Consider the following 21,410-nt stretch of genomic DNA (forward strand, 5'->3'; position numbering starts at 1 on the left):
GCCTTCACTGGGGGTGAAGTGCCTTCACTGGGGTGGAAATTGGTCTTTTGCAAATCTTCCTTAGTAGCATGCCTCTTGTGTTCTAAGGACAGTTCCATAAACTGTCTGCAGTGTGAATGTACTCCTAAGGCCTATACAGAATTTCACTGTGCAGTTAGGTGGAGGCCAGTCTTTTTCTTCTGTTCATCTTAGTGAGAAAACAACCTGGTGCTAATGCTTATGGGGTTTATAGTTGGTTCAAGTCCCTATAGTAGGCATCTAAACCATGAATCTTCTCACTGGATTGAAATCTCCCCATGAAGAACATAAAAAGGGCAGTGAGGGAGGCAGTTTAAGAAAGCTTTCTGAATTCCAAAACAAATGAAAACCATAGCAAGGATTAATGTTTTTGGTGTTCCAGATTGTGTATGTCACGTGGAATCAAAACTGATCAGAAAAAGTCCTATTTGGGGGAGACTTTGTATTTTGAGTACACTTGAATAAAGATCCAATAAAATACTCAATTAAAATCATTTGGAATTTTTCACTTAACTGAGAGTTAATTAACCGTGCATTGTTTGTGAAGAATTCAGCTGTAATTTATTCACCTATTGTCATTTGAAGAATGAAGCTTACTGAGTGCTGAGAGCTTTCTGTTTACGTTTCAGGTTCCAGCTTTGGGTACTGCATGTTGGAAATCCTGTCCTTTCATGTGAGAGCGTCTTATGAAGAATTCTGATCTTGATTTACAGAGTGAGTTACTTCCTTGCTGAAAAAGCGGACCGATGCCTGGTAGAATTATATGCAAGCACTAAGGTATGTATCTGATTCACCCTTACAGTTGCTCAGTTTCCTTTCACAGAGCAACAGATGTGGGAAGGGACCTCTGGTTGTCAGTATTCTAACCTCTTCTGTTCAAAGCAATTCATATAGATCAGGCTACTTCAGCTGTGTCCAGCCATCTGTATTTGCGATAGTGGAGGTTCCACAAAATCTGTGAGCAACCATCCCATGGTGGCATTTCCTGTGCTTATTGCCCCTATCGCTGTACTTTTGTTTAGCTGGTAAGTTGTCTACTTTCTCAGCAGTGAGTATGGCACTACACATACAACTAAGGAAATGGTTTTGCTAATTGTATTTAGTGCACAAAAATAGAAAGTGCTTTCATGACAATCTGGGACCAGGTTAGAAGAACATTCAGGAATTCATTACTGATAGGACCAGAGGGAATGGCTTCAAGCTACGGCAGGGGAGATTCAGGCTGGACATCAGGAAGTATTACTTTTCAGAAAGGGTGGTCAGACACTGGAATGGATGCCCAGGGAGGTGGTGGAGTCACCAACTCTGGGGGTGTTCAAGGAAAGGCTGGATGTTGTGTTGAGGGACATGGTTTAGTGGGAGCTATTGGTGATAGGTGAACGGTTGGACTGGATGATCTTTTAGGTCTTTTCCAACCTTGGTGATTCTATGATTCTATGATTCTAATCCAGAAATAGTTTTATTGAGCAATGTTTTAAAGTACCAGCCAACTGGCAGTGGTCATGAATTGTTGACAATTAAATGCTTAGCATACAAAGAGTTAAGGATGAGAACTTGAATGTATACTTTTCCATCAATAATTCACAGGACATTAGAGTCTCAATGTCAGAAGTTTTACCTCTGCACAGGATGGCAGTATATTAATGAACTTGCTCCAGCCATTACGCTCTAATTGCTAATTTATTCATAGTTTACTAGCAGTGGGGAGAGAGGGGAAAAGAAAAACCCAAGGTCTGAATTCAGTAGCCCTTGAAACAAAGATATATCCTAGCTTTAATTGCAGAACTTGATCTCTGATTCATATATATATTTCACCTATTGTGAAATGAGACCAGATTAAAAGAAGCGAAGTGAATGCAGCAAAGATAAATTGACTTGAAGTAAACCTTATCACCAAATCATTCCTCTGGATGTTAACAAAAGTAAGGTGATTGTGTCCAAGATGATGTAGTGAAACACACTCTAATTTCCCTAAAAACTACCCTGAGTTCATAGCATTTAATCCTGTGATTTGATGGTTATCACTGGCTGGTTCACATGTCTCTGTACAGAAGATTTACTGTCATAAAAATGCCCACCATGAGTTGAAATGCATTAATGAGGCAATGATATGATGCTGGCCCATTATGCTAACTGCTGTATAAGCAGGAAAACAAAGCGTGGTGGTTCCTTGTATGCTGTTATTGGTCTGTTCTGGGAAAGTTTTACTAGTTACAAAGCCGTGAGCAAAAGACGCGCTTGCTTTTTGTTTGCCTGTTTAAATCAGTTGAACTGTGCTAGCATACCTCTGTCCTCAGAGAGACCAGGTGTTACCTTAGTGGACTGTGACAACTTTTCATAGCACCAGAATCCAGAAGATTCAGGAATCTTTGTGGGTCAGAAACTGCAGAAGCAGATTTGGATTGGATTGAGTGCATCGTGTCACTCAAGTACCAAAGAGTGGATGACTTTAAAGAACTGAGCTGTATGCACATCCCCTCTCTGTCTGTCTCTGTACTCCTGCATTTACTACTGTGGCCACCCCAACACTGTTTTCCAGGACACTCTCCTAAAATAATTCAGGAAGGCAATGTCCAATTTCTTAAATGACACTCATGTTCAGATACATTTCAAAATTCAATATAGATGTCTTAGAAATCATTAAATTGTGCCCCCATAATTACTGTTTTTGCTTGGAAAGTATCTCAAAAGGAGCCGTGTTTTGAAAGGCTTGCTAATTAACTTTATACAGATGTCTGCAGTCATCCTCATTTCAGTGGCATTGTACAAAGCATGTTAAGCAAAATCTGATGCAGTCTAGTTTGTGAAATACATACACCCATTTACATCCACAGACTCCTTTTCATCTGTGCACCTACTGTGCTTCAAATGTGAACACATCTGTCTCATTCAAAATGTGCCAGAACACAGAGAATTTGTACACATTTTTAGCCTCTAGAATTTGCAAGCTCATTTTAAGAGAAGCTATTTGAAGATATTTACATGAAATCCAGACAGGCGAATTGGGAGTGTTAGTAACTTCCATTGGGGATAATGTTAAGTAATTTGAACGAGTGTCTGCTGGGGTAGTGGTGTAGTTGGGACAGAAGAGAATAAAGCTTGTGGCATTACAGGAAGACAACAAGATCCCAAATGTCTGTGCAAGATCTTATATGAGCAGGCTTTGTGCAATGATATTCCGTACTTAGAGCATGAACAGAACTTTCCCTTCATTCTCTGCGCTGGGAAACATAAATGTTTTACAGTATCTGAAATGCTTTGTATATCTGGAGGCGTGTGATGAATCCATGATCCTCCATCCAGTTATCTTCTTGGGTTCAAAATGTGGAATGGGGTTCCCTTCAAGCAGTGGATAATTCCAGAAGTCTCTGATGGATAAGAGCACTTCTTCACATTGAATCAGCAGAGCTGGGAAGAAATTTGCTTAAAGCTACAATTCCCATTAATGTGGACATGACTTGTCCCGATAACAATCTGTTAATGAAGTGCATAGTCAGTTCTGTGTCGAATAATTGTCCAGCTGGAATAGTCTCCTATTCGTGTTATTTTAATTAAATTTCTCTCTGCCTCAGTAGTGCTTGGGAATTGCATTGACACAGCCTTTCATAGGAGGTCACTGGTTTCAGTCCAGACTGCCTCAATTCCAGCTAGGGTTGACTAGTGGTAGTGTGATGCTGAGTATGGAAATTAGTTGGCCATCCTCCTTCAGAGTCTATGTGACAAATGCATGTGTTGCAAAAGCATCATCACAACTGAAAGTACTGTAAGTGGTTTCGTTGACCTCTTCACCAGCTTTTGGAGATGAAACGGGCTTCTGTGCTCTTATTTTCTGAAATGAAGAATGTTGGTAGACAATATGGAAGTTTATTTTGTGGCTAGCTAATTGTGATACTGCTGGGTGGAGAAAAATATATATATTGATACCCTGCTAATTTAGCGCTTTTTAGATATAAAAAGAGGACAAAAAATAAGCACGTGATATTTCCTTAGTCTCTACTTAGCATTAGGAAAACCACAGAGAGATTACCAAGAAGCCTCTTTCCTTATCTCCAGCTTTCCCAACCCCCTCTGTTCTTGTCTTTGAGTTGTTTCTTGGAATTTGCACTTCTTCAGATTGATAGTGTTGTAAGTTTTCTCCTTGCTATACAAAAGCACTTTACTGTGCTTAAGCAGTTTCCATGTGCTGTGTATAGAAGAGGAATGTAGAATGAAAATTACACCTTTAGAGGGAAACTGATCGTATTTCATATTAAGACTATAGTTGAATGTAATTTATGCAGGGCTAACAAATGCTTAATAGCAATTGCATGCATGGTTTGTAGGTGTTAGAGATGGTTAAAGCATCATTATAAATCATATGTAAGACAGCAGCTGCCAATTATGAGAGTATTAACACATGTAGCAATACTGTATTAACCCTTCATAAACTTCCCAAAGTAGTAGCTCCTATAAAGGAAACTCATTTTTAGACTGAGCTTAGAAATAAAGCGAGCAGAACTAGACAAAGAAGGGAAGATCATTCAGATTGCAATAAGAAGTCTTGGTGAGATGTTTATTCTGCAGCTGATAAATGACTTCATTCAATTACATTAATATATATATATATATATATTTTTAAGTCATCGGAAAGAAAATCTGCAGATTAATTCAGACTTTGAGGAAGCAGAGTAGACTCTGAGACTGATAATGTAATTGCACGGAAGTTTTGTTTGGAGTGCACAGATGACTCAAAGGCTTTGCACTTGCAATCAGAAGGTCCCACTCTTACTTGCTCCTCTCCACCTTTTCAAGTTTTTCTCTGGAGCACTGTGTTAATCGATCAAGTTCTTGTATTTAAAAAGTTCTTGCCATCCTCTCCAGCCTTCCTCTTCTACTCCTTTGTTGGAACAAAGAATAAAAAAAAAAACCCTCTGAAAAGTCCATAGGAGTATGAAAGCAAGCGCTCTGGGACATAAGATGGGTTCTGTTAGAATGGTATGGGTATGTTTAGTAAATCTTGTCTTCATCTAAAAACTGTCCCTGTTTCTGTTCCTGAATGCCAACCTTGAAACATTTTCCCACTTCTGGAACATGAAAATGACCATGCATTAATGCAGCAAACTAATATTGCAAAGCTCAGATGTTTCCATCTTTAATAACATCAGAGATAAAGGCAAGTGACTTCTTAGCCTCCTGATGATTCCAAAGATTAAGCAAATTGTAGGACTTCAAATTTATTAACAATTGCCGGACCTGAATTACTTTTATTCAATTAAGTAACTTGAGGATCGTTTTCGATGGAAATGATGACCTTAAACACAGTCATTGTAGAAAGGAGGAATGAGATGTGGGTAAATGACATATTATTACATGCTTTAGCCTCATCTTGAATGTAGTAAGTGGCATCTAAGTGGAGAAATGTTTTACTAACAAGGATTATGGGTTTTTAGATATCTTCCAGACAGTTCTTTGATATACATTATATATACATAATATTATATAATATGATTTGATGCTTCCCTGACCAATAAATCAGGAGGTGAGCGGCTTCTGCAGTAGGTACTCCAGCCTCGATCCAAGTCACCTCTCAAGGATCTGCTCACATTTAAAAACTTCAGGATGTTCTGACACTTTTAGGGGCTTTAAAAGGTTAGATGCCTTCAGGGATTCGGGCCATTACTCTCTTTCATAGTCCCATCTCTTTAGATAGTCAGGGTTCTTTCCAGAAAATATAGACAAGATTGGCAGGTGCCAAATGACGGGGAATGGGAACGGTGAGTGAATATAAATGCTGAAGATTATCCATCTGATAGATAAAGCCTCAGGATTTAGCTAAACAGAAATTTACTTCGGTACTAACAGATGTCCAGATGTCCTTTGGGATGAATTCGTTTATTTAAATCCTATCTGTTTTAATGAAACCCTTTTGAAAAGCTGGAATGAAACTCCGACTTCAGTGCCCACTCATATGTCTGCTAAAGCCCAGCTGCTTGACAAAGGTGGTCCAACAAATGTGCTTCAGAGAGTTACCCAGTCATTGACCAACGCTTTGGTGTTGTCTTTAGTAGTCAAGAGCTTAGCAACTGCATGTTCCTCCCTTCCACTGGCACTGCTGTTTTCTTTACCCACTGAATATCTTATCTGGATAATCCTCAGAGCAGTTTAATTTTGCTCAATTGGCCTGCAGTTATGAGAAACTGTAGGGGAAATCTTAGCATGCTTAACAGAATGTTGCAATATATTATGAAGAAATAGAGAAATGTTATTAAAAGTTGATTTTTACAGGTGGGATTATTCTTGGCTTCTTATACCTAAATTATAGTGGTATCGCAATAATAACAGTGGTACTTCTGCTGTCAATCACAGGCAGTTAATGGGGAATATTTTTAAAGAATTTTTTTCTTTCCATTTTTAAAACTTAAAATGTTTCCTGTTGATAGTTTTCAAGAAATATTATGTCTGAAAAATCAAAACCTGGGTAGTTTTAACAGCAGTGTACAACAAAGTGCTTAAATAAAAGAGAACTTTGGAGTGTTTGCAAAATCTCGTGCTTGGCACCTGAGGATGTGGGTATTTTCCAGCAAATGTAAGAATTATTTTTTCAAAACTGGATTATTTTTTTTTTTTTTGAAGCTTTTGTGGGAGACCTGAATTTAAAAAACACACAAACAAACAAAAAACTGAACAACTTTTGTAACTCAAATGAAATTTAACCAGAGGTCAGCGACAGGGCAAAACTACACAGTGCTTATCACCAAGATGCACTGATGCTAAGTGCTGCGGTGGGGAGGATGTTTCATCTGGCCAAGGTTTTACAGCATGGTAAAGTCATTATGAAGATTCATTCCACTGAAAGGGAAGGAGTTGAGGATGTCCATCTATCTCAGTTCCTTTTCTTTTCTGAAGACTGTCCCAGTATTAAAGTTTCACATTCTTGTTTCCTGCTATCTGCTAAGGACAGGCTTCTACATACTCTTAGAAAGCATTTTGTTTTCTGTTTTGTACAGTGGACTACATATCCACTTACCATGGATAGTGGTCAAACTGCCATAATTCCAATCATCGTTCGTTTTCAGTCTCTCAAGCATCTCCAGTGTCTTCTGGTTTTATCATCCTGCCTGCAAATTCCAATCTGACATGTGATCCTGTAAATGGTTAGAAGTACAAACAGAGGAACTAGCATTTGGGTAGAAAAGCATGACTTCCTTTGAGGAGGAGTTCTGTTCTAGTTAATGTTAGATTATGACATTTCTGCACTGTTGGGCTGTCTGTTTATTTTTGGTTTGGGTTTCCTAAGGCTATTGACTGCTTCAAAAGCAATTAACGCTGAGGTTAGACATTTGTCATTAATCAGATAAATTTATAAATAAAAATACTTATTGGATGCCTGAGAAAAAAAATTTATTAAATAAGACCTTAATTAGATGAAGAGGAAGTGCATGTTGCTGAATATGATATGTCTGTGAGAATGATGGTTTGAAAAAAGCCTTGAGGGCATCTAAAATGTGGATTAATGTAGGATCCAGTTTGGCTCTTAAGCACTTGGTCAGCAAAAATTTGGGGAATGTTCTTGTCATGAATTTTGTATAGAAAGCCAGACTGGATGACTGTAATTGTTCTTTTTGTGCCTGAAATCTCTAAATCTGCCTGAGAAGTCTAAATGATTTTGTAAAGCCTTGCAAATGCAACTTGAATGTAACCAAGTGGTTGAGTAGATCAAGGGGAAATAAAATGTACTGTTTGCTGCCTGAGCTGTGTAAACTTGGATCTGGCAGTACATGGACAGGCCAAAACACCTCTGGGGTTTGTTTATTCTTCTTGTGTCTTTCTATTGTGCAGGAGCAATGTAAACCTTGCAGGTCTCTGTACACAGAAAAAAAGAAATTGCCCAAAGAGCATTAGCTCCCTTCCTTTTCATAGTCATTCTACAACTCATATTACTAGGAAGACTTATTTAGGGCTGTAAGTTCCCATAAACCGGACAGCTAGTTTTCTAGGAAAGTGTAGTTGGGAGCTGCTCTTCCTTATAGGCAGGTGCTGAGGGCTGCTGGTGCATTTGGGAGTGTTGGTGTAGCATGTGAAGATAATTGATTATTAATTATTAAGCATTTGTGCATGGAAACAAAATGGAAAGCTGAATGTAAAGCTCAAAGCCAACATTCTAAGCATACCTGACAAATATGTATATAAAATTACAGCTGTTAGTATTGATCAAAATCGTAACTAGACAAATGGAGGTTCATTATCATGGAAGAGATACTATAGATCCCATAGCACACAAACTTATCAGGATGGATAATTTATCTAGGTGAGTCGTGGTCAGGTGGCAGAAAACCGTGCCAGCTGGATGAGGATCAACCAAGCACTTAGAACATTTCAGGTTTCTCTTAGCTGTGTGTATCTCATTCCACTCACCACTCTAAAGAAATGGAATGAAACCACAAACACAAAATTCATCTTCCTTTATTCTGTGAGCTTTTTGAGTTTTTATTTTTTATTTTGTACCCATTAGACTTATTTAGATTGACTGCAAATTTTCTGGTTTTTTTTTTCCTTCTTTGGCCTCTTTTTTTTTGTTGGCACAGAAGACAATATAATATTTCTTTTATTAAAGAGAGAAGCAACCAAACAAAACCTACCAACCAGACAAAAAAAAAACAACAACCAACCTTGCTCAATTAGAAATGAAAGATTTCTGTCTTAGAATGCATGGTATTTTCAGTTATGGCATCAGAAGATCTTCATGAAAGTAAAATTCATTAGAACTTTTTGTAGAAATGGGGTTTTTTGGAGTCTCAGTGAGTGCATAGCAGCAGGACAGCTTATGGCAATGCTGCTTCAGCTCATGTAAGATCAAAGGATCCAGGAATCCGGGAAAAGGCATCCCCTGCAAATCTGTACGGTATCTGTAGACATCACTCTGCTCGGTTCATTCTGAAATCTGGCAGAGTTTCAAATGGACTCTTCATGGAGAACCATCAACATAAGGTTATAATAGCTGCACACTTCAGCTTTTACCTTTATTAGGAAATTGTATCATGAATAAATATGAATGCTGGCTAAAATGGTACTGGCTATAATGCAGACGTAGCTAATACAGACATGGAAGAAGTACTTTCAACATCATTTATGATAATTAAGCACTGAATCTTGTTTGAGGAAGGTGTGAGTATTGCTCGCCAATTCAGAGTAAAAATAGTGATTAATTATATTTTCCTTATGCAAATCTGTCTCTGGCCAGCACGGGTTGCTGTCTGGATAGAGGTATAGGAGAGGGGGAAGTTGGCTTCTAGGCATGTTTTTATGCATTTATTTGTTTTTAAAAGGACATGAAGCGGCCTGGAGTTTTACACAGTTTTCATTTTTTGTCATATTGGTGTGGAGCAACTGCTGGATGTAGGCAGAAACCTCAAGTGGAATGAGCTGTTAAATCATAAGGGGGCAATAGTTAAAAAACACTTAAGAAAACAGGAATAACATAGGATCACTCAATGAAAATCAACAGCAAACACTTTGAGCATATTTATCATCTAAATAAAAGATTTGAGCTGGGAATTGCTTTTAAAATACCTGATGTCTGCATAGCACAGGGAGAGGGGAGCAGCTGGGCAGACAGCACAGTTAAATAAGCTTTAGGAACCGATGGATCCATTCTATGGTAAATGACAGGGTTTTTTTTTTTTGTTTTTTGTTTTTTGTTTTTTTTTTTGTTAACCCAGGTTAAAAGTATTGGGGGACAGTCCAGTGCTGCCCTCTGAGATGGCTTTGAAACCCTAAAAGTCACGTCTGTGTTTGCATGGGCATCCATTGAGAGGTCTGTTTGCTGCTTGTGGTTAATGGGGCCAAACAGCAGCAGGTGAAAGCACTCTGCGTGGTTCCTCACTGTCTCCAGATCCCTTTGGCTGAGGGAGAATTGACTCCAGCCCAGGTGAACCTGCCAGACAAATAGCAGAAGGTGAAGTGCAGCGGAAGCATCGCGTCTTGGATCCCAGCACAGGGCTGGAGCCTGCTGACATCCTGAGCAGCGTGAGAAGTCACTGCCTGGGAGCTGGGGGAGGCCAAGGGGGATGAATCCAGGAGAGAAAAAAGGTGAATTCTGCACCATCAGCTTTGTGTTCTCAAAATTGTTGCTTTGTTCATCACTGCTGATGGAAAAGAATCAACAATTCAACGCTTTAAAAAAGGGACACCAGGCTGTTTTCAGTGTGTTTACACTTGGATTTGCTGCATGTAACTGAATTCCTTATATGTGGATGATTAGTTTGTGTGTTTCCTGTTTCCCCTTGCCCTTAACATGACTTTCACTTTGAATCTGCAGGCATCCCTTTTCCTGTGCTCACCCAGAGAACGCAGGAAAATAAAATCAGCGTGGAGTGTGCTGAAGAAAAATATCCAGGTCAGGTGGATTAGAAAGAGATCCGGTACCAAATACACAGGGACCAGGTGTTGTTTTTTCAATGCTCTGTGCTCATTGCAAGAAAATCCACCCCATAAACATTGAACAATAGAGGGAAGGCAGAAGGGTCCGGGGAGGGATGGTGGTAAGCGAGGCAATGCTGTATCTTTAATTTTCTTTTCTGAAGGAAGAAAGTCTGCATAGCAATGACAGGAGCACTTGTTCATGCCTTTAATGTGTGATCTGTTTTCTCCAGTGGAGGGCACTCAGTGTATCACAAACTAGAACATTAGCACCAACAAGCTCCAAAGCATCATCACTCTCTGGAAAGCCTTCTGAATTAGACAGGAGCTGCCTCTCAGCACAGCTACAAAACACTTTAAACCTGACCAGCTAAATGGATAAAGCTATCCTGCACAGTCTTTAACTGGGGGGTTACACGGCACGGGAGGCCTGCCTGCTTCGGGAGCTGGGAGCTGGAGATGGATTGCTGTGTCTGGGAATGGCAAAAGGCAGCAGAATGAGAGATGCTAGGTACCGGCAAAGCTTTTTTTTTTTTTTCTTTTTTTTTTTCTTCTCGTTTCTCCCAGAGAAGTTGCTTTACCTTCGCGGTGTGCTGTAGCTTTTCCTTGCAGATTGCCACTTAATGCTGATGGTTCTCTGATGACTTACACAATGGCTCTCAGAGCTTAGAGTCCCTCCCTACCCCCCCCCCGCCCCCCCCACCTCTTACAGACTCCCCCCCATCCTTCGTCCTGTCTTCCCCACCCCCAGCCCCTTCCCTCTCCCTTTCCTTCCTCATCCCCAAAATTCTTGCTTGTCCTCTCTAGGGAACTTTGTGTGGGGCTCTGGCATGCACGCTGGATGGCGGTGATGCGAGCGGCAGCCGTGCTGTGACATGAAGATTTTGATGGTTTAAGGAAAAGAGCAGTTTTAAAAAGAAGAGAGAGGCAAAGGGGAAAAAGGCAAAAAGGGGAAGAGAGAGCGAAGAAAACAGCTGGCGAGAGGAAGAGGAGGACATTTGTTGGTGACAAAAGGATGGGTAAGTGAACTTTTCTTGCTTGTTTGTCAGCACAGCTGCAGCTGTGTGGCATATTTTTTGTTCAGTTGGATTATTAGCTGTTCGGGAGGGGAAAACAGCCTAACCAGCAGCGCATTCCTGTGCCAGGTGACTCATTGTACTCATTGCTATTGTATTTTTAGATCATGCATTCACCCCCCCACACCCTCCCACCAAACGCACACACCTTTCCTCCTGCAGTGATTTCGTATGTAATTAATGTGTGCATGCATGCATGGGGTGAAGGGCTGTACGTTCCTGTCTGTCCAACCACCCACACACCTGCACACATGATGCACAGAGGTACATGCATGCGTGAGGCAGCCCGCACCACATCTCTTCTGGGTTTCTATTCCTATTCCATGAGCCTGTAGTGGCATTATTCGGGCTGTCAGAACGGACTGTTAACACTTTGTGGTTAGGTGGGAAGCCAAAGGGAAGGGGTTGATTTGGTTCTATAGGTGGTTCTGAAAAGATGCGCCCTAATACTGCTGCTGGATTTCCAGCAGTCATTTGCCAGTCTTATTTTTTCAAGTGTGACAGGTTTATTTCCCTCCCTCCTTCCCCCCCCCCCCAACCTCCAAGTCTGTAACAGCAAGAACATATTTCTAGCTGGCTGCTGCTGACACATAGGCAGTAGCAAAAAAATGAGAATTTAAATTAAAAATCCAACCTTAAAGTGAAAGGCAGAGATGCATAGTCAGGGGCGTGTTAGATGAGGAATTATTTTGTAGATTGCCCCCTTGGTTTAAAAGCAGATGAAATAACTGCAACACAAGGGTGGTTTTCTGTATGTGACAAATAATGAGGTGATTATTTATCAAGGAGATACTGGCCCTTAGAATATTTCCTATTGGAAGAATGCATCTTAATTCCTAGTAAGATTGCAACTCTGGGCACAGAGGCATCAGTCCTAAAATCACTGCAGGCTGAGGAGAGCGTGCGTATGTGCTGGGGACTCTGACAGCCCCCTGCAGCCCCTTCCATAATTATTCAGAGAATGTAGAAAATAGCACTGTGGCCATGCAATGATATCTGTTCTACAGGAGAATTTTGACATCTGAAACGCAGAATCTTAATATGAGCAGGGCTGGGGAAAAGAGACGGCAGCTACAATACAGAAATTCCCCCTTAAACTTTGGGTGTATTGCTGCTCTAAAGGCAGTGTTTATATGTAAGTATTTCTATGTATATTTTCACAGAGGATATGCAATGAATGTATACCAAAAATAGGAAGTGCTTAGGTATTCACCCCTCTGTGTAGATAACTTTAAGGCAGTAAGTGTTAAGGCTGTGGACTCATTTTAAATAAATGTCTCCTAACATTACCTTGTTACTCAGGTCCCGTGCTAGCATTTTATAGTAATACTTCCCAATATGATTGAACTTTGTTTCTGTGCATTTCTATGCATTTAAGGTACATGGAAATTAATGAACAAGTGAAACCTACTCTCAAATATAATTACTAAGTGTAAAAAGTAAAGCCTACAATTTTTAGTTTTACAACAAATGGGTGCATTAAAGACGGATCAAACTTTATGATAAGTAGATTCCTCACTTTTTGGGAGAACTGAACTTGCAATTGCTTTTATCAGGGAACATATTTAGTACCATGTAAATGCCAGAAGCTTTGCCTCATTTCCTTCCCAGCACTATGGAGCATTCAGCACAGTGACTTGACAAATATGTTTATTGTTAAAATCCTAGCATCTAGCGATAAGGATATACCAGCAGCCCTGAGAGATGATGTACAGGAGAACAGCAAATAGAGAATGGGCTCTTGGTCCTTCTAAGGGCTCATAAATCACACACAAGTAATTGAATAACGAGAGTAGTGCCGGTGATGGTGCAGGTAGGAGAGATGGCAAGCAAAGACATTTATACAACCAAAAGTGCAAGCCAGGACACAAACAGGTTGTCTTGAAAACCCACTGCTTCACGAAGGCTTTATCAGAAACCCCATGGATGTTAGAAACCCATTGCTGAATTATTTAGGTAGCTTTACAATGCACTTCTTTTTTTCTTTTTAATATTGTAGGTTTCCATTTAATTAAGCAGCTGAGGGGCATGAGTGTGGTGTTAGTGCTACTTCCTGTGGTGCTGCTTGTTGTGCTTGCGGGGGCTCAGCGAGCTTGCCCCAAGAACTGCAGATGCGATGGCAAGATTGTGTACTGCGAATCTCACGCGTTCAGAGACATCCCTCAGAATATTTCTGGAGGGTCTCAAGGCTTATCGTTGCGGTACAACAGCATTCAGAAGCTTAAATCGAATCAGTTTGCGGGCCTCAATCAGCTCATATGGCTTTATCTTGACCATAATTACATCAACTCCGTGGATGAGGATGCATTTCAGGGGATCCGCAGGCTGAAGGAATTAATTCTGAGCTCCAACAAAATTACCCATCTGCACAACAAAACGTTTCACCCAGTCCCCAACCTCCGCAACCTGGACCTCTCGTACAACAAGTTGCAGGTGCTGCAGTCTGAGCAGTTCAAAGGCCTTCGTAAGCTCTTGATCTTGCATTTGCGGTCTAACTCGCTGAAATCCGTCCCGATCCGAGTTTTCCAAGACTGCCGTAACCTCGATTTTCTGGATCTGGGCTACAATCGCCTGCGGAGCTTATCCCGAAATGCTTTCGCTGGCCTTTTGAAGTTGACGGAGCTCCATTTGGAGCACAACCAGTTTTCTAAGATCAATTTCGCCCACTTCCCACGCCTCTTCAACCTTCGCTCAATTTACTTGCAATGGAATAGGATCCGGTCTATCAGCCAAGGGTTAACGTGGACTTGGAGTTCCTTGCACAACTTGGATTTATCAGGAAATGACATTACAGGGATAGAGCCTGGGACGTTCCAGTGCCTCCCCAACCTACAAAAGTTGAACCTGGATTCCAACAAACTCACCAACATCTCTCAGGAGACCATCAATACATGGATCTCACTCATCTCCATCACTCTATCCGGAAATATGTGGGAATGTACTCGAAGCATTTGCCCTCTGTTCACTTGGCTTAAGAATTTCAAGGGAAATAAAGAAACCACTATGATATGTGCAGGCCCTAAACAAATCCAGGGTGAAAAAGTGAGCGATGCTGTGGAGACATACAATATCTGTGCCGAAATCCAGGTGGTGGTTACTGAAAGATCATATCAGGCTCCCAAAACCCCCCAGAGACCTGTCTTTATTCCTAAGCCTACCGTTTCCAAACTTGAAAGCAATCAGCCAACGTCTGTGGTGCCAAGCCCCTCCACTGACCTCCCAACACCTGCAGTGGAACCCGAATACGAGCACGTTTCCTTTCACAAAATCATTGCTGGGAGCGTGGCCCTCTTTCTTTCCGTGGCCATGATTTTGTTGGTTATCTACGTGTCATGGAAGCGCTATCCAGCCAGCATGAAGCAGCTCCAGCAGCACTCACTCATGAAGAGGCGCAGGAAAAAGGCCAGGGAGTCTGAAAGGCAAATGAACTCCCCTTTACAGGAGTATTACGTGGACTACAAGCCAACAAACTCTGAGACCATGGATGTATCCGTTAATGGATCTGGGCCCTGCACGTATACCATCTCTGGCTCCAGGGAATGTGAGGTATGAACCATGATCCTCCTAAAACCATTTCAGCTGCTGGGAAGGAGAGGTAAATGTTTGAAGCTCTTGAGGTGTCTCTAAATGCTAGAAAGATTAATGAGGTTTTTTTTTGCTTTGGGGTTTGCTCAGCATGCAAGGTTATCTCATTAAATTGTAGCAATCAGGGAAGTGACAGTGATTATTTTTGAACAATTCAGACTTAAAGTAGAATTAGTGTAAGATGAAGTAAACACCTATGATAAAAGAGAGGTGCATTATCCCCCTCTCATCTGCACCTATTTAATTATCGGTGGTAGCATGAGGCCCATCTTTCCTGTATTGCTAGAGGCAGAGAAGTTTAAGAACCTTTCTGTTTCAAAAATAAGCATGGAGTCCTCTCTGCTCCAGACCCAATGTCACATCTTTGGGGTTTTCTGATGCGTTTAGTGATAATGCCAAAGCTTTTCTGCATTTTCTGTCTGATTCAGGGGGTAAACCTGGAAACAGCAAGACTGCAGCACAGGTTTGGGTTGAGCATTTACTTGTTTGATAGATAACCAGGAACATCCATGCTTCTTCATTAGCTTATTGTAGATTTCAGCCTTGCAAAGGCCCCAGCTTAAACATCTGCAAATATCTGAGTTTGAGAGAGGGATTTTCTCTTGGTTTTTCTATTTTAGTGAAAACTTTCAGATGCTTGGTGAAGGTTTAGCTTGAGATACAGCTCTAGTGAAGGCAGTAGTTGCATGCATTTAAGGATGCAGTATAATTTTGATTTAGTAAGTATGTGAGAAATACAAATAAGAAAAGCTGTTGATGTTTCTTTGCTCTGTTGTTAAGCTTTGGCTAGAAAATGCTGTAGTTTTTTGTTGCTGCGTTGTCATTGACACTATTTAATATGTATGTAAGAAACGTTTTTACTTGTGAATATAATTGCTTATTTATTCCTGATGAGGAGGATTTCCATGGTTACATTTCGGTACTCGTTACTTAACTTTGTACGTGATTAGGAGGTCATGGTGGATTTTGGTTCCCTGGTTGTGGTTATCCTACCTGAATACACTGTCAGTGTGCCTGCTGACATTCAATCATATCTTTTTATGCACGTTGAATAGGCTATGGTAGATTTTGAGCAGTGAGGTAGTCTGAAAGGTGTGTTAAATTTGAGCAGTGCTCAGCAGGCTGCGATTCTTGGATCCCCATTTTTGAAAATTGGATGTTTTGCACTTTCAGAAAATAGGGCTTCTGTATGATGTCTGGTATTTGGCACCTGAAATCACTATCTGAGTTTGGACCGCAGAACTAAGGGGAAGCAAAAATAGAGATGATTTGGGGTCTGGAGCAGCATTGCCTTCAGAAAGGGAAAAGCACCTATCGTGCCCTTGTCATTTCCACTAGCATTATGTGAATCAATGTGTGCTTTGGCTGCTTCTTTTCTGTTAGCAGTGCAAATAGAAATAAAAAGATGCTAACAAAGTTATTGTGAATTTTCACCAGCTGTCACAAGGAGCATTAATTTCACCTGAAAGGCTGCCTTGTTTTCCTGCTCAAGTTTAACACCACTAAAATGTCATTAGCTTCGGTATGGAGCTGTTTAATTTAAAGATGGTTTGGAGGACAGTTGAATCCCTGTGTCATATCCAAAAGTGCACGTAATGAAACCATTGTAAGGAAATTCGGATCATAATTATAATGCACAAAAGATAAGGGGACACCTCCTGCTGTTTGGGAGGCTGAAATCCAAATAATTTGGATTATGGGAGATAAATAAATAGGTAGAAAGACCTACCAGGTCTGGTAACCGAAGGTCAGTATGGCATAATTTCTTCCTGCTGCTGCTGAGTGTTAGGCACAGCTTTAAACACAAGGGGACCCCAGCTCACCTGGTTTCCAGGTGCTGTTGCAGTGCCATAGCAGTTTGATTCAGCTGCTGCTCAGGTTAAGTTACACTGGCTCACAAGTTTGCAGAAGTCAGGCTATTTATCCCATTATCATTGGGATTCCTCGTTGTGGTGTAAATTCAGGAAGCCTGTTCTGAATGCAGTAGTGCTGGGACTGGGAGAACATATGCTCTGTATCTGCATGGTATTAATTATGCGTTGGCTATTAGCACAGAGGACTGGAGGAGACAGAAAGCAGTGGATCACTGAAGACACATGTAGCAGCCATAAGCCCCCACTGAAATACTATCTTCAGCTTGGATTTAACATCCTTCGTCTCCATAGCTACAAGGTTCCACTTGTGAAAGGACACATATTCACTGTGCAGTACTTAGGAATGGTAAGAAAAAAATCCCTGTAGTATCTTCAGCAATGGAAAGGCTTAATGTTGCGGTGAAGGGAGGAAGAAAATGGAGTATTTTGTTATCAATTTTTAATTTACCCAGATGCACCCGCTTGTGGGAAAACTATTACTAAAACTATTGCTTTGGACTTTGGACAAGTGAGACAGCTCAGGCTCATCCTCCCACGGGTCTGACTTGCTAATTCATTGGGCTCAGGCCAAGGTTTCCCCCAAAACAGGAACATGTAGGGGGAGAAGAGTACCTGGTTATCAAAATGAAAGCAGAGCAGTTGTCAGCATCAATTACTTAAGGTTCTATCGATTTTACTTCATTAATATTTTTCATATCAATATCTGCTCTCACACGCCAACCCATACACACCTTGAAGCACCGTGGATGTCTAAAACCTGCATATCTTTCTGCGAAGGGTTAATGGGTTAATTAGTTATGGGTTAATTCTGTGTTAACCTAGGAAAGAATATGCCTGAGTGTATTCCTCTGTTGGAAGCTGGTGATAATGGATGTTCCTGTGTGCAGCCTAGGGCTGTTCTGGACACAGCCATTACTGTCACAGCTCTGAATTTGTTTTTCAAGTATCCAGCTCTTCTCATATGTTGCCACCATCTTTCCATGGCAGAACTGGCTTTGGAGTAGCATGTTTAGGCATTCACACAGGTTCATTTTTTAACAGCAGCTGCACGTGTGAGTAAGTGGTGATGGTGGTTGTTCTGAGTTCAGCAAGATGCCTTGGCTGCACCAAAGCAACATGAGTGTGCGGGAGCTGCCCCGTGTTGGGTCATTATCTGCAAGCAGTGGGTGCCAGGGGCAATTTGCAAGGCTGCTTTTAACTCTGTGCTTTATGAATTATTTCTTGTACTACAGAGGCACAGCCAAAGTCAGGCTTGCTGTAAATAGGAGCAACTCTCTTGGCATCAGTGGGATTATAATCACTGACACCTGGCCCATGGTATTCTATTTAGTCTATTGGCAAAGCTTTCTAAAATAACTGGATGCTTATGATTTTGGCTCTCACCATCCAGTTAGCAGACTGCTGCTATCGCATTTTGGTATTTGCTTTGTGCTTGTGCTTCTTATTCCCTCTCTCTGTCATGTTTATTTGTACATTTGCTGAAGATCATGGAGCATAAAAAGCAATTTTATAAACCAAGCTAGAATGATGTGTTTCATACATAGCACACAGAATATTCACATATAGCACACTATGTGGGGAGAAGGAACATCACTCCATAAATGTTTCCTCCTTTCTGCTAGGTTTTTCCTCTTCTGTTTCTCAGGCTGGCTGTTACTGAACAATCAACCACCAACCAACCAACCAAGTGAACATCTTTTCCATGTTAGCTGAGTACAGTTGATGTGAAACCCTTTGAGAGACAATTGACACAGACTCTGCAGTGTTGCTCTTTACACTTTCATGTCTCCATGTCTAACCATACCCCAGAGTTTGACAAACAAGCCCACCTGTTCACATACAAGAATGTCTCTGCTGTGATGCTTCTATGTTTTTCATTGGAGTGAAAACCAGGGCAGTTGTCACTTGCATTCATACTTGCTAAATCAGTTGCGCAAAATTGTGTTTGCTTTGAATTCTGCTTGCTCCCCTCTTGCCAGTGGGAAGAAATAGATTGGTAGAGAAATATAACATATGCAAACATATTGGGCTACTGTTGACCTCTTCTTTTTGAGCCTAATTTAAAAGGAAAAGCTGACATGCCACTGTTGATTATCATATATTTATTAAACATCATACTGTGTTGTTTGCAGGAAGATGCAAAAAGGAAAAAAAAAAAAAAAAAAAAAGAAGTCCTCTCTTTCAAGATGCTTGTTAGCCCAAGATTCCAGCTCTGGAAAGGTGGTTCTGTAACTTATTTTGGAAAGGATGTCCAGGATCTAAGCAAGATCTTATGGGACATGGTAGCCTCAGGGGAGAGAAGTCACTCAGTAGTTTGGCAGAGTGGTGGGTTTTGTTTGTCTTTTGTGTGTGCTTTTTTAAGAACAGTGACAGTATTCCCTTTGGTCTTACATTCACATAAAGAAAATTCAGCAAGGACCTGACAGCAGAGGCTTAAGTTTTTACGTGATCTGGTGTAATGTAAAAGGAAGGTGATTTTCCAGGTAGTGCAATGCAAAGAGAAGAACATGGCAAGTGGGAAGCAGTGATTGTTGGTTCCAAAGCCTACTGCCCTCATTTTAGGAGCTAAGGAGGAGGAGTCCTTAGTCCTCCTAGGAGGAAGTTCCAGTGTTCTTTTTTTCTAGTGACTGCGTTTAGGAAAGCTGTAGGATGGCCCATGTTAATTGAGCTCTCTCATATCCTTTGGTGCTTTGGCTCTTCCTCCATCTCTCTGTGATTATCAGTGGACCTTAAGTTCCTGCTTGAAATGCAATGAAACTTTGTCACAAGCTCTGTTGTAGAAATTAGGCAAAGACTGAAGTAATAGTGGATTTCCTCCCTGCAGTGTCTCTGAAATATGTCAGAAGTGGGTCAGAGGAGAAACCTCTTAGGCACAGGGCCAGTGAGAGGTTTGAGCAGGAGGTAAATTTTGGAAATATCTTCAGGATTAGGTCCAAAGGTAGAAATGTGTGTTTGTTAACATTGGTCTGTGTTAACTCCCGCAGCCTTCCACATACTGCTTTTATTTGTGGTTGCAAGCATAGTGTCAGTATGCTGGATGTTGTGCTACAGAAGGACTAAGTAATGTAGTCATAACTGCATAGGGGCAAATTTTCTAGGGCTCAGCACTTGCAAAGCATGAGTCTTCCCAAACATATTACCAAAATGCCTGCCTGTATTTCCGGGAGAGCTCAGCCAGCTGCACATCAGCAGCAATTGAGATGCTGGTCGTGAATTTGAAAAGGGAGCTGCAGGAGGTTGCTGAGCACTTCTGAAAGTCTTACTCAATCCTTATTCAGGTGTCTGGTTGGGAATTTAGCTGATCTGAGATCTGCTCTTACAGTGTGTGTTCTGCCGAGAGCTCGCTCTGTGATAAAGCAAGAAATTAGTGGCAGAGGAAGAAGCTGAGCCCATATCTCCCAATTTGCACTTAGGCTTGGAACTTTCCTGTGTTCCAGCATTGCATTTGTTCTACTATATCTCATCCAGGCTGACAGCTAATTGACAGAACTCTGAAATTGCACCGAGGATGCGCGCTCTTCATACAGACATATCCAGCAGAATGGCATCCTCCCCACCCCCCATCACCTCTTCTTCCCTTTATTTTGCCATATGCTGAAAACCAGTTTGTGTTATGCACGGTGAGGAGTGACAGAACTGCACTGTAAAAGCTTTGTACAAGAGAAGAAAATAATTGTATTTCTTTTATAATCATTGCTCAGGCTTTGTGAAGGATTCCTGCGTGGCTGGAATTGTGACAGATGCAATTTACCCTCTCCATCTCTCCTTTTTTCTCACCCCTTCTTCTGCTTCTGCTTGAGCTCTGTGATGTGCTGCCAGTATTTTAAGGAGGGGAAAAAAAAATCAATTTTAGTCCATTATGTAGCTCATGCCAGGAGGAAGAATGCTAGCAGAGACAGGGAGAAATCTGTCGAACCCATTCATTTGTTTCTTCTTTTAAATACACACGAACACACACAAAAATCTCACTTGAAAGGAAGCGAACAGCCTTGTTAGTAAGTATCCTGCTGCTGGAAATGTTCCTTGAGCTCCCCTCTGGAAAAACAGTGCTGACTTGGTTCTTGACATTGAGACCTTACTTATGCCATCCAACGCAGAGCCAGTGGAGCAAGGCTGGGTGCTGGATGAGAGCTGTGCACTTGGCTCTGCTTCTTGTTTCTAGATGCATCCATGTTTGGAGGCATTCTGATGCTGCTAGAAGCAACCCACTGTGTTACTGCCGCTAAGGTAGATCCACAGGTTATTGTCAGGAGATTGCCTGTGTTGCTAGCAAGACTTGCTTGGCAGAGAGAAGTGGACAGGTCTCTGTCATGTTCTCCTTGTTGTAAATGTTTTGATGTGTAAAATTCCTTTGTGATTGTGTTCTGGTATTTGGCCACTGCAAGCCAAGTATATGGGACTGAACGCAGATGGGCTGCAGCTGTAAACATTTTTGACACTAATCAGATTTTATCACATC

General features: G+C 41.2%; 1 protein-coding gene across 2 annotated transcripts in view; it reads left to right on the plus strand.

Annotated features, from left to right (window-relative positions):
• Window positions 1–21,410, plus strand: part of LRRTM4 (leucine rich repeat transmembrane neuronal 4) — a 433,443-nt gene that overhangs the window by 220,499 nt on the left and 191,534 nt on the right. The window contains exons 6-13 of one of the 2 annotated variants that reach the window (XM_048928296.1): window positions 648–795; window positions 901–1,043; window positions 9,717–9,811; window positions 9,890–10,086; window positions 10,316–10,393; window positions 10,650–10,927; window positions 11,224–11,435; window positions 13,492–15,038. In XM_048928296.1, the coding sequence (XP_048784253.1) occupies window positions 11,432–11,435; window positions 13,492–15,038 (1,551 nt within the window). In that variant the 5' untranslated portion in view covers window positions 648–795; window positions 901–1,043; window positions 9,717–9,811; ... (2 more) ...; window positions 10,650–10,927; window positions 11,224–11,431. Of the gene's footprint in view, window positions 1–647; window positions 796–900; window positions 1,044–9,716; window positions 10,087–10,315; window positions 10,394–10,649; window positions 10,928–11,223; window positions 11,436–13,491; window positions 15,039–21,410 lie in introns of both variants that reach the window. The other variant, XM_048928295.1, reaches the window with a different exon arrangement.

Source organism: Lagopus muta, chromosome 27 (assembly GCF_023343835.1).
Source record: "Lagopus muta isolate bLagMut1 chromosome 27, bLagMut1 primary, whole genome shotgun sequence".
Taxonomy (NCBI): domain Eukaryota; kingdom Metazoa; phylum Chordata; class Aves; order Galliformes; family Phasianidae; genus Lagopus; species Lagopus muta.